This window comes from Sinocyclocheilus grahami, unplaced genomic scaffold (assembly GCF_001515645.1).
Source record: "Sinocyclocheilus grahami isolate Dianchi unplaced genomic scaffold, SAMN03320097.WGS_v1.1 scaffold207.1, whole genome shotgun sequence".
NCBI classification, from domain to species: domain Eukaryota; kingdom Metazoa; phylum Chordata; class Actinopteri; order Cypriniformes; family Cyprinidae; genus Sinocyclocheilus; species Sinocyclocheilus grahami.
The window spans coordinates 2,053,801-2,066,579 of NW_015505386.1; the positions used below are offsets into that span (position 1 = coordinate 2,053,801).

The 12,779-nt window shown below is 36.7% G+C and overlaps 1 protein-coding gene across 1 annotated transcript in view; it reads left to right on the forward strand.

Moving 5' to 3' along the window:
* The window catches only part of LOC107595694 (breakpoint cluster region protein-like), a 92,005-nt gene extending 81,561 nt beyond the window's left edge, over nt 1–10,444 (forward strand). The window contains exons 9-23 of the mRNA XM_016286186.1: nt 166–287; nt 613–778; nt 1,241–1,360; nt 1,434–1,509; nt 1,596–1,700; nt 1,978–2,052; nt 2,179–2,276; nt 2,720–2,851; nt 5,546–5,605; nt 5,677–5,786; nt 6,905–7,044; nt 7,173–7,307; nt 7,392–7,497; nt 8,365–8,527; nt 8,726–10,444. Coding sequence (XP_016141672.1) covers nt 166–287; nt 613–778; nt 1,241–1,360; nt 1,434–1,509; nt 1,596–1,700; nt 1,978–2,052; nt 2,179–2,276; nt 2,720–2,851; nt 5,546–5,605; nt 5,677–5,786; nt 6,905–7,044; nt 7,173–7,307; nt 7,392–7,497; nt 8,365–8,527; nt 8,726–8,815 — 1,698 coding nt within the window. The 3' untranslated portion in view covers nt 8,816–10,444. The remainder of the gene's footprint in view (nt 1–165; nt 288–612; nt 779–1,240; nt 1,361–1,433; nt 1,510–1,595; nt 1,701–1,977; nt 2,053–2,178; nt 2,277–2,719; nt 2,852–5,545; nt 5,606–5,676; nt 5,787–6,904; nt 7,045–7,172; nt 7,308–7,391; nt 7,498–8,364; nt 8,528–8,725) is intronic.
* Nucleotides 10,445–12,779: the final 2,335 nt, after the last annotated feature.

Consider the following 12,779-nt stretch of genomic DNA (forward strand, 5'->3'; position numbering starts at 1 on the left):
AGCACTAGTAGTTTTTTTTATGTGTGTGTGTGTGTGTGTGTGTGTGTGTGTGTGTGTGTGTGTGTGTGTGTGTGTGTGTGTGTGTGTGTGTGTTGAGAGAGAGCGATAGAGAGAGAGAGAAGCTATGTCTGAATTGAAATTTGTCTACGTTTTTGTGTATGACAGAACCGTCAGCTGTTGAAGGACAGCTTCATGGTGGAGCTTGTGGAAGGGGCTCGGAAGCTACGCCATGTTTTTCTCTTCACTGACCTCCTGCTCTGTGCCAAACTGAAGAAGCAGATTGGAGGGTAAGGAAAATCTCTTTGTTTTCTCTCTCCCATCTTCTCCTTTCATTTCTATCTTTCCTTAATTCTGTCTGCTCTTTCATCTCACTCTCTTCCTATTTTTAAAAATTCAACCACTTCAATTCTCATTTACCATATAAGTATTGTTGAGTCAGATACACTTGTATTATTTTCACAACCTGAGCCTAACATACTGGCTCTTCAGACCTGTGGGCCCAGTCTGCACCAACATCAGTGCTCTATAATCAGATTTCAGGATGTATTTTTGCCTGTATATTAAATTATTTTCCCTATCACCCCATTTCCCCCTTGTGCTGTCTGTCTGCAGGAAAAGCCAGCAGTATGACTCCAAGTGGTACATTCCTCTCTCAGACTTCACCTTCCAAACGGCAGAAGAGTCGGAGCCCCTGCCTATCCCACAAGCCCCTGATGAGGAGCTGGATGCCATTAAGATCAAAATCTCGTCCCTGAGGAGTGAGATCCTGAGAGAGAGGGTACAAAATATTTTAGGCAACTTTTCACTCCAATTGTAAAAAAATTAAAAAATTCTGAGATTTACAGACCTCACTTTGTATTAATGGTTTTATATTCATATATATATATATATATACATATATATATATATATAATACTTTCATATATATATATATATATATATAGTTAAAACTGTTATTTTAAATTGTAATAATATTTCACAATATTATTGTTTTTACAGTTTTTTATCAAATAAATTCATCCTTGGTGAGCATGAGATTTTTAAATACATTGAAAAATCTTACCATTCCTAAATTTTTGAACAAAAAAAACCTTTGAAATAGTGTATTTTTGACTGGAAAAAGCTGTGTCTCAAAACATTCTGACCTGGACATAATTTTTTGGGCAACATAAATGCATTCAGAAGTTCACGAGACAGCTCACTAGATTTTAAGATTACTTTTTGCTTCTTGCCTCAACAGAGGGCCAACAAAGGGTCAAAGGTCATGGAGAGACTGAAAAAGAAGCTGTCGGAACAGGAATCGCTACTGCTGCAGACCTCTCCTAACATGCCCCTCAGAGTACACAACCGCAATGGAAAGGTAAGAGTCGTATCTGATTTTCACTTCAACATTCCTGCTCATGCTTACAGTCCATGTCGGTTATGCATTTCAGAGCTACATATTTCTGATCTCATCGGACTACGAGCGTGCCGAGTGGAAGGAAGTGATCCGAGAACAGCAAAAGAAATGTAAGTGGCATTGTCACAGAAATCAGCAGTAGATCAGGTATTTTTGTTTTTTTGTTTTTTCAACTGAATGCTTGATTATTTTTCAGGCTTTAAGACCTTCAGCCTGACTTCCATGGAGCTTCAGATGCTCACCAATTCATGTGTCAAACTCCAGACGGTCCATCAATTACCCCTCACAGTCAATAAAGACGGTAAGAAAGTTGCACAGGTCTTACAGATAATATGAAATCAAAACTGTTTTAAATAGATAATATTTTTCCACATCTTAAAATAACCTTTTCTTTTCGATAATGTCATGTTTTATTCATAGCAATCTAATCAAATTACAGAATTTTTTAAAATTTAATAATAGTTTTTAATTAACTTTTTTATTATTATTGTGATTCTGTTGTATTTTATTTCAATATATTTTTTTTTTATTCTAGATATGTTTTGAACCATTTTCTCTACTTTTTTCTTCACTTACAGAGGATGAATCTACTGGACTGTACGGATTCTTGAATGTAATTGTCCATTCTGCCTCTGGACTTAAACAGAGCTTAAGTATGTGTCTCTTTCCTTCTTCCTCTCTGTGCTCATCAAAGGTCATGCACACATTTGCTTAGCCTGTCCTAACACCCTGTAAAGAGCCAGTATCTTACAGATCCTCTAACCGCTTCCTCTCTTTAGATCTGTATTGCACATTAGAGGTGGACTCCTTCGGCATCTTTGTGAATAAAGCCAAAACAAGAGTGTACAGATACACCACAGAACCCAAGTGGAATGAGGTAATCCCACATGCCCGTCCCTGTCTATACACCATCGATGCCAAAAGACCTGCCTGCTGAAATGCTCATGCTCTTGAGGCATTAAATCTTAATTAAGAGCAGCAGAAGCGAGGCCATGTGGAATATGAAGACCTTCTGGACAAATTATATTACATTTTAATTAAGAGCAATTACCGTCCCCAAAAGTAAAGGGGAGAAAATGAGGCATGGCAGGTGCTAAGTCTGATCAAAAGTATCCTTAGACTGTTTTGTGAAGCAAAATCAGAAGTTTTTTTTATTATTAATAATAATGTTGTTGTTGTTGTTATTATTCTTTTTATTTATTTACTTTAAAGTATTTTCCCAAAAAGATGTTCTCAAGGTAGCTATGTATATATTTCTTATGTGTATTTATTGTATATATTCTGGGTAATGTTGTTTCTTTTGTATTGTTTCTGCCTCAGGAGTTTGAGATCGAGTTGGAGGGCTCCCAGACATTACGTCTACTGTGTTACGAGAAGAGCTATAACAAAGCGAAGATGAACAAGGAGGATGGAGAAAGCACGGACAGAATTATGGGCAAAGGACAAATTGCGGTATGATCTTCACTGCTTAAAAACTGTAACAAATTTGGTTGACAAAAGTGTTATTTTGGTATTACTATTAATATTTTGAAATAGCTTTTTTTATAGTTCATTGTAATTTTAATTTAGGTTTTATGAATTTTGTTGTGCTTTTGTCACTTTTTATTAATTTTTCTTATGTTTAGATTTATTTTAGTTTTAGTAGTTATAGTACTTCAATTTCAACTTTCATTTTAATAAAGTCAACATTTTAAATTTTCGTTTAAGTTTTTCATCTAGTATTTATATTTTATTTCAGCCTTACTGCAATTAGCGAAAACAGTTTTTAACAGTTTTAGTTTTAATTAACAATAATGCCATTGCTTGTTACCGTGTTGACTTGACTTTAAACTAGGCTATTTATACCAGACTTGCTAATGATTCACAACCCACTTACTAGTCGTTTTTACAAATCCCTACAGGTTAACAGGTTGTGAGCATAAATTTGCTTGGCTCTCATGTGAGCCAAGTGTCATTCTCCATCTGGGCCCTCAGTGAATCCGGTCAAAGGTATATCTGCTCTTATGAGAGACCCGGTCCCAGGTGGGGACTGGCCTTTATACTCCAGACATTTAATCTGCTTTTTAATAGGTAGGGTCTTATTCACTCTGCCCTGGCTTTTTAGGATTCAAATCATCCATAATTCATGTGTCCTGTCTGAAAATGTCACACTCAAAACAACGTCAGATCAGCTGACCTATCAGTCCCCTCCCCAGAGAGGTTTGTGGGGTCATACAAACAGCACAAAATTCTCCTGCCTCACAAATGATTGCTTGTAAAGTCTAGGTTTGGATGCTGTTGGTTTCAAAGCGTCAGCTGGTGTATCATGGGGGAAGGAGGAGGGATTTGAGGGCTGTGATATGATCCCTCTGTAGCCCCCCATCAGCCAGCTGTGACTTTGGGGAAACTCTGCTCTAGCCCCTAAGTCATAAAATGCGTTTTTGTAGGGATCATGTTTCTTCTGTGTATTTTAGTAATGTGGTCTTTGTAAAATCAAATATTTTTCTTCTTAAACATTATGATGATTTATTGCTTTGCTGTTTGTTTTTTTTGTTCTCCTTATACCCAAGAGCACTTTGCAGTGGTCTGCCAACAAATAAACATTGAAAATAAAGCTGGACTGCTCTATAGATTTGTGCCATTGGAAATATAATAGGTAGATTTAAAGACATAATATGAAAGTGTTATTTATTTATTTTTTTCCATTTTTATTTTTGATTTTCAATTATTTTCAAATTTTTTCAATTATTTTCAATTAAGTGTATAGTTAATTTCGTTATTTATTTTTCTTTTTAAACTGTTGTTTTTAATTTATTAGTTAATTTAGTTAGTTTAGTTAGTAAATTCAGGGTCTAAAACTAAAATTAAGATATTTTTAAAGCATGGAAAATTTATTAAATTAATTTTTATTATGTTACCTATTTCAGTTTTTTTTTTTTTTTTTTTCTTTTGTAAAGGATAACAAGCAGAATAAACCTTTAAGAGATGCTCTGATTGGTGCACTGGATGTTAGTGGCTGTAGATGGGTGCATGGGTTGGGGCAGAGCAGCTTACTCTGAGGTAAGTCAAGGGATCATCTATTACGAGCTGCAGGTGCGGAAAGAAAAAGTTATGCAGATTTACAAAAGGAAACAGTGTCGAGACGGTAAAGAAGGAAATAAGAGCAAAATAGATATTTAAGTGAACAGCAACAGATTTTGGGACTCTTGGAGAATCTGGATGAATCATCAATGTCAGCATTTGCAGTGCACGGAGTAATTGGATCTCTGTAGCTTGCACCAGACCAATTATTTATTATTGTTAAAAGAGCTACTTAAACACGTCATCTGTTACTGAAGACCCTCTGAATTATTTGAACTGAAGATATCTGGAGCAGCCATAGATCTTTTTAGAACACTATATAACCCCAAGGATCTACAAGATCCATATCACTCCACATCCTAAGGGATTTCCAATTCCAGCCAAAGATCTCTGCTCAGGTTTTGCACAGTTGTATACTGTATAGGAAGGAGATGAGTGACGATGAGGTGGTAGGACGCAGGAGCTGCTCTCCACCCATCGAAGACTGTGATGTGGGGCCTGTGGAGGCTGTTACTGTAGACATTTCCACGCAAACTGCTCCGGCAGGCAAAGGAACAAGGTTATGGGGCTGTGTACAAAATGTTTTGCACAGAAGAAAGGTAAAGTACAGAAAAAAATGGTTGTGTATGGGTAACTGTTTCTGTAGTGACAGCATTGTATTCCAGTGTGACATGCATTTTCTCTTTATTTATATATAATATTTATTTATCATAACTGTTATTTACAATGCTTGCCATTCATGTCAGTATTCTACTTCACGTTGAGATGTTGCATATAAAAATACCATATTGAGATTAGGCCAGGGTGAGGGAAAGGAACACGCTGAACTTGGCCCACTCCAGATGGCCCCACGTTTGCTTAGAGGGGTCAGAGAAATTGGCTGGTGATGTGCAAAGCTGCTGTATAAGGAGAAGTGGCAGTATGAAAAATTTTCACATCACTCCAAGCTCTTCATAGCATCTGTGGTGTTTATAACGGATATGTAGCCAATCCAAAAGCCCTCTAGATCTCAGAAAAGAAAAATGTTCTGTGTCTGTGTTGAAATCCCATTATGTTTTATGTTTCTTTTTCTGTTTTTTTATCCAGTTGGATCCTCAGATTCTCCAGGGTAAAGACTGGCAGAGAACAGTCATCCCTATGAATGGGGTAAGTATATTCACATCTGCTCCTCTTCTGTAATCCTACCATCTAACACTCTAATTACTAATTTTCTGAAGGTTGAGGTGAAGATATCCATGAAGTTCACCAGCCGGGAGTTCAGCCTGAAGAGAATGTCCTCACGGAAGCCCATGGGTGTGTTTGGAGTAAATATCTCCACAGTGACAAAGTGAGTCAGAACACATTTTATATGAGAACAGACGTACCCAGAAAATTATTTGGTCTTTTTTTTACAAAAAGACGCATTTTGACACTAAGTTATCATGGTTTTTCAGGCATTCATTGTGTCAAAGAAAATTAGAATATTCAGTATAGAAAATTATAGGCTTCATAGAATTCTGCCCTTTCTGTGCAGTGTTTGTGGTCGGATTTGATTGACAGTAATGAGGATTGCCTGTAACAAGCTTCCTAATGGGTTTAAGGGCAGAACCAATTAATGCTATAAAGACAACATGACAACACCAGTACAGATGCTCAGACACAAGCATGTGCATCAAAGGTCTCTACATTAGCAGCACCTACTGCTGATTAATGTATATGTAAAGGCATTATTCTGCTTAACCTCGTTTTCATACAATGAATATGTACAGTGAACACAGGCTGTCAGTTTCAAAAAGCACATAGACCCAACTTGTCTGAAGCTGCATGATAGCTTTATTTGAGAAACAGTCACAGTTAAACAAATTTAAGCCATACTTTTCAAGTCTTATTTGCATATACACTATTGTTTTTAGAAATGTTTTCAGTTTCAAATAAATGCTGTTCTTTTGAACTTTTTATTCATCAAGGAAGCCTGAAAAATGTATCTTGGTTTCCACCAAAATATTAAGCAGAAATAAGAAATGTTTCTTGAGCACCTAATCAGCATATTAGAATGATTTATGAAGGATCATGTGACACTGAAGGCTGAAAATGCAGTTTTGCCATCACAGGAATAAATAACATTTTAAAATATTGGAAAATAAAAAACAATTATTTTAAGTTGTAATGATATTTTACCATATTACTGGTTTTTACTGTATTTTTCATCAAATAAATGCAGCCTTGTTGAGCATAATGGTAGCGTTATGTATTTAACAGTAACATCTAATATTTTTAATATATGCGAACAAATAGTAATGGTAGCTTTAAGATCAAAATTAAATGCTTAATTATAAATGTGACATTTTTTTGTTTGTATATCCCATTTTTGCTGAATATAAGTAAAAAAATTGTAGTCATTACTTGTTCATTAAATCAAATGGCTGGTTTCGTGATATTTGTTGGTATTATTATTTCTTGTCTCAGACGGGAACGCTCTAAAGTGCCCTACATCGTCAGACAGTGTCTAGAGGAAATCGAGAGAAGAGGAATGGAGGAAGTGGGCATCTACCGTGTCTCAGGAGTGGCCACTGACATCCAGGGACTGAAGACTGCCTTTGACACCAGTGAGTGTCCATCAAAGTATTTTTCCCTTTTTTTTATTTTTTATTTTAATTTTTTTTACATAGAGTTATGACAGACACATCCAGTCAGCCAGTTTAGTTGCTGATCTCTCTCTGTCTCTCTGTAACAGATAATAAAGACGTGTCAGTAATGATGAGTGAGATGGATGTGAACGCCATTGCCGGAACGCTCAAACTGTACTTCAGGGAGCTCCCAGAGCCCCTGTTCACTGACGAGCTCTACCCTAACTTTGCAGGAGGCATTGGTGCGTCAGTTGTTTTTACTTGGAAAAAAAGTATTGAGCAAGCTTGGCTTTGTGAAGGTATAACTATGTTGATTATGTCCTCAGCTCTTTCAGACAGCGTAGCTAAGGAGAGCTGTATGCTGAACCTCCTGCTGTCTCTACCAGAGCCCAACCTGGTCACCTTCCTCTTCCTGCTGGATCATCTCAAGAGGTTTACAAGATACTGATGACATTTACATTGTTCTAAGAAGCTTAACAACAAGAAAGATATATTACTGGGTCAAAATCCATTGTTTCTGGAACATTCATATGAAGAAATCAAGGGTTAGGGTTAAGGCTATGATTGGCTGATAGAAATGTTGTTCCTGAAACATGAACTGCGTCCCAAATGACACACTATACACTATGCACTTATTCACTATGTACTTATGCACTATGTACTCAACCATGTAGTGTATGAATTTTATAAGGTTATTTTGTCATTAATAATCAGAGTCTGATAGCCCCTCCCTCTTCGTGACATAATTAAAGCTGCGACAGTTGAGTGCATGAAGTGTCCAACATTCCACACTTCGTTTTTTCGGTTATCATCCAGGTATTTAAAGTGCAGAATTTTCAATGTGAACGCATTTATACTACAAAATGTGCTGCTGGCATCATGATCAAAAAGTTGGGTGAATCTTACCATCAACACATTTCAGTTTTCACCCCCATTAAAAAAAATAACTGACTACAGTATATTATAAGAAAATATAGCTTGCATTAAAGAATATTAAGCTTAATAAAAACATTAAAAAAACAAAAAAACATTCTAATTTCTGTATAACATCCTGTCTGGGCACATTTATTCATTTATTTTATTTTTTCATTCGCTACAACAAGTGCCACCAAATTGTAAAAATATATATTTTTAAATAATATAGTAATGTTTTATTATTATTTGAATATTTTTTTAATTGGAGGGAGAAAAATGTAATTTATTGAAATTATTTAAAGTTTTGTAATAGCAAACTTGATGCATTCATACACTGATCATCTTTAGTTCCTGTCTTCCTGCTCTTTCTCTTTTTGTTTCTAGGGTTGCAGAAAAGGAGAGTGTAAACAAGATGTCTCTTCACAATCTGGCCACCGTGTTTGGCCCAACCCTGCTACGACCTGCTGAAAAGGACAGCAAAATCCCCACTAACCCCACGCAGCCTATCACGATGGGGGACAGCTGGTCACTGGAAGTCATGTCACAGGTACACGCTAAAACCACAATTAACCGACTATTTACAATTTAAGGACTGTGGACATGATACCAAGCACCATTGAAAATCATTTAAATGTGTCTGTGTGTTGTAAAAACAATGAAAAACACATTTACAGTAATGCACTTATGTTTTATTCATTACGCGTCTTCTGATAGGTGCATAATTCTGTCTCCTTTGCATCTGTAGGTGCAAGTTTTGCTGTATTTCCTTCAGCTGGAGACCATCCCGACGCCAGACAGTAAGAGACAGAGTATCCTGTTTTCCACAGAGGTCTAAAGGAGTTCTTATTCCTATTGTAAGTCTCAAACCAAGCGAGCATGTCCACCCACTGGGTATAACGGACACTGGAATGCACAAGAGCAATTCCTCCTGGGCAAAAGCAGGAGTGCTTCGCCTTTCGCGCATTTTCTAGCTGTCGCCACTAGGGGGCGCCGTAGCCATTTTAAACGTTAAAGAACTGGACTTGCTCGGAGCACATCTTGAATATTACTGAACCCTCTGCCTATTTTCCTGTGAACATCAGTGTTCTTTCAGCACCTTCGCTCTCTTATTTTTCATGACTCAGACCCTGAGCATGCTCTTGCGTCCTGTACGTGGGCCTCTACTGGTCAATCATGTCAGCTGGTGACAGTGAATTCTGTCTCTTCTGGCTTTTTGTGTTTGTCCTCATTTCACCTGTCCCCACTGGCCACTGATGCTCTTTCTGTGCTGCTACAATTCAGTATCCAGCTCCAAACCGTTCCAGATTTTGGATCCTTTTATACAATAGATAATTACATGGCAGTTAAACGTAGTTCTTATTGCAGACTCTTAAAAGTCAAATGAATAGCTTCTGTTAGTGTGTGTCAGTCATTACAAGAGCTTAATTTAATAGGATTTCTGTGTAGAAGATGGTGTCTGGTTCAGTTATTGTCAGTGTTGATGTGATTCTAAGTTAAGAAAGCATACATAAAAATTAGAAAAATCTCGCTATTGTTTAATTTTCCTCTTTTTTTGGCCCATACCTCTCTATCAAGCAATATTTAAGCATTCATGTTTGAAAACATGATACATGTTTCATTATGCTTTCGTAGTTGAGATTTTGGGAGAGAGAAGTACATTACCAAAAGGGTCAATATATTTTTCTTCATTCTGATTTTTTTTTATGTAATACATATAGAAGAATTATTATTTATTTGGGGACAGATATCAACATCAGTGTCTTTTTTAAAGTACGTCTACGTTTATCCGTGTTATGAAGTACTGTAGATTCCATACATATCCTCTTAATTTTCCTGTCTTTTTGAATCTGTGAAAATTCTCAGAGGATAGCACACAACATTAGCGTTTCCCCTGCCGTATATCTAGTGTTGAGAGATGACCAAACTGAGAGGTTTTTAACTCTACCCTGTCATTCACATTCGCGCTCTCTCTAGCTTCACAGCACACTGTGGTTTATGTCTCGCCGAGAACCATACAGCAGTGCCTCTCTGTCTCATCGTAAGACATTAAGGTTAAAAAAACAACAACGCTGTATATAGCACAATCTGTTATCCTTGAATCCTGTCAGATTGTTTAATGAAGGAAGGGTTAATAATGGATGCAGTACACGTATTCTGTGTTAATTATATTAGTAAAAATGAATGCTCTTAAGTTTATTATTTCAGTTAAAGGTGCTTTAGTTACTTTATTTAACATGCAGGCATGTTTTTTGATTTAAAAATGTTTTTTTAAGTTTGATAAGTGTTGTGCGTTTGAGTTGTAACAAATAAACCAAATTCTGGCTACTGTAGAAGGGTTTTTGAAGACTTTATCATGCATACAGAAAGGGGTGCAGCAATTGAAAAGGAATTTCTGTTAATCCACCATGTGAAGTCTTTTGTTTTTTATGTTTACGTGTGCAGTAAAGGTGCGTCTGAGACTTTTCATCTTGTCTGTCCTCTTTCTTGATTGTCGGCACTAAATGTACATTTCCTGTATCTTGCACCTGTCCGAGCTGAAGTCAGCATCACATGTGGGTTTCTTCTAGAGATATGCCTGCTTTTTTGTAATATGTAACTCTTGAAATAAATTAAACTGTGATCTATTGCTATCAGAAGGCATTAGGTGATTCAGACAAAGCATTCCCGTTGTGTTAATTGCTTATTTAATGTGCTTTTTATAGATTGTTGAATGTTACAGGGTTAGGAATATTGGACATATGCTCCGGTTCAATGGGAGTGACACAGCGCATGATGTTTGAGAAACGATTTCTTTGCACTGCACATAGTTTAAAGACTAATGTGATGAAATTTCTTATAAACGTAATGAGATTGTATCACACACAGTGAGAAACGTCTACAAACCAATTAATGAAAACATGCATTATGACATTATAACCTCCAGATTTATTTGTATTCACAAAGTATTACAGTTTTGAATTGATTGGTCATGAAAGCACTGCAAGGGTCCATCTGTGTCATCCATTATAATGTTATGAGGATTTATGTTGAAACCTTGCCTTTAAACACATGAAGACATGCTGGACAGCCACTGGGACAGGCTGTGGATGCCCTCCCCTTTTCCTCTTAAGGTTTTTGTCACTATTTATTCTTGCTAATATCTTAATGTTCTGGTTATAGGACTGTACAAATAGATAATGAATTCTGCAGACTGAAACATTTGGAAGGCATTTGCTGCCTATGTTTATACACAAAATGTTGAATAAAACCTCCTGTATATGAATATCTGCTGTTTCATGCTGTTTTTTCTAAAACTATTTGATTGTATTACACAGTGAGAAAAATATTTCACATATTCTGGATACAACAATAGTTTGATTTAATATTTTTGTTAATGTATTTACGTTTTGTGCATGTTTATTGAAGAACATGTCTTGAAACGCTGTATTACACAATTGTAATGCATCTATGTGTCCACATGGGGGCAGCACGGCCTTGCTCCATGTTGTTCATTTATTTTATTTATTTAAAAAGGGGTCATATGATGCGATTTAAATTTTTCCTTTCTCTTTGGAGTGTTACAAGCTCTTGGTGCATAAAGAAGATCTGTAAAGTTGCAAAGACTAAAGTCTCAAATCCAAAGAGATATTCTTTATAAAAGTTAAGAGTTAACCATGCCTACCTAAAACGGCTCGTTCTAACACGCTCCCACATGTCTATGTCACGATGTGGGAAGATTTGCATGACGCTGCCCAATTGTTCACGCAAAGAAAGAAGGCATAACTTTTATTCTCGCTGTAGTATTGTTGCCGCTGCCGCCATGTCGTGAAGACGCTGTGTGTTTCGTTGTGAAAGCGAAACTACTTTGTTTGGTCTTCCAAAAGAGGACGATATCCGCTTCGTCATGCCTAAAGCTGATCCGTGCTGGTCGCGAAGGGAATACATCAACTTCGCTCTGTGGATCGCCGGATCGGCTTTCACCGTGGACGAAGCGGAGTCCAGCCCGGGGTCGTCACATGTGGTTGCCGCTCCTTCGTCAAATCCGCCGGCCGCGCCGTTCTCAACCTTCCGCTCACGCTAGGCTGCCGTGTTTTTCGTTGTGAAAGCGAAACTACTTCGTTTGGCCTTCCAAAATCCTGGCTTTTCAGACCGATGAGCTTTGTAAAAATCGACGCGTTTCAAAAAGGCAGGGCATAGAGGAGAAACAATAATGTACAGTATGTGGAAAATAATGTTTTTTTTACTTTAAACCACATAAACACATTTCATTACACCAAATACACAAAATAATGTTCTTTTTAGCAGCATCATATGACCCCTTTAATGTATGATATATTATAATTTATCATTTTTTGGGGGGGAAACCACGCTTAAATACGTGACTGAAATAGCTGTCTTGAGAAATAACAATTGACCAATAGCAGACGAGGGGCAGAGAGATAATCTGGATATCGTTCATTCTACTCATTTGACGTACTGCTTTTTGCATACAATATAGAGAAGAAACACGTACATTTCGACAACAATAGTAAATTTCTACCTCTCCCTTTTCTCCAGTTTCTTCCTCTTTTTTTGTATTTAGCCTTTATTGTATATTTCTCGTGATATTTACCTCAATGACGTTTTTTAAAAAAAAGTATAAAGTCGTTTTCATCGATGTTTACATGCTAGATGTTGTCTAATCAGAATCAGAATGAGCTTTATTGCCAGGTATGTTTACACATAATATAGCACTGTTCAGTATAGTTTAAGTAAAACACTTTTTCAGATCACATGACTATTCCAAAACACTATAAAATGATATTAAATGTACCCTGTAA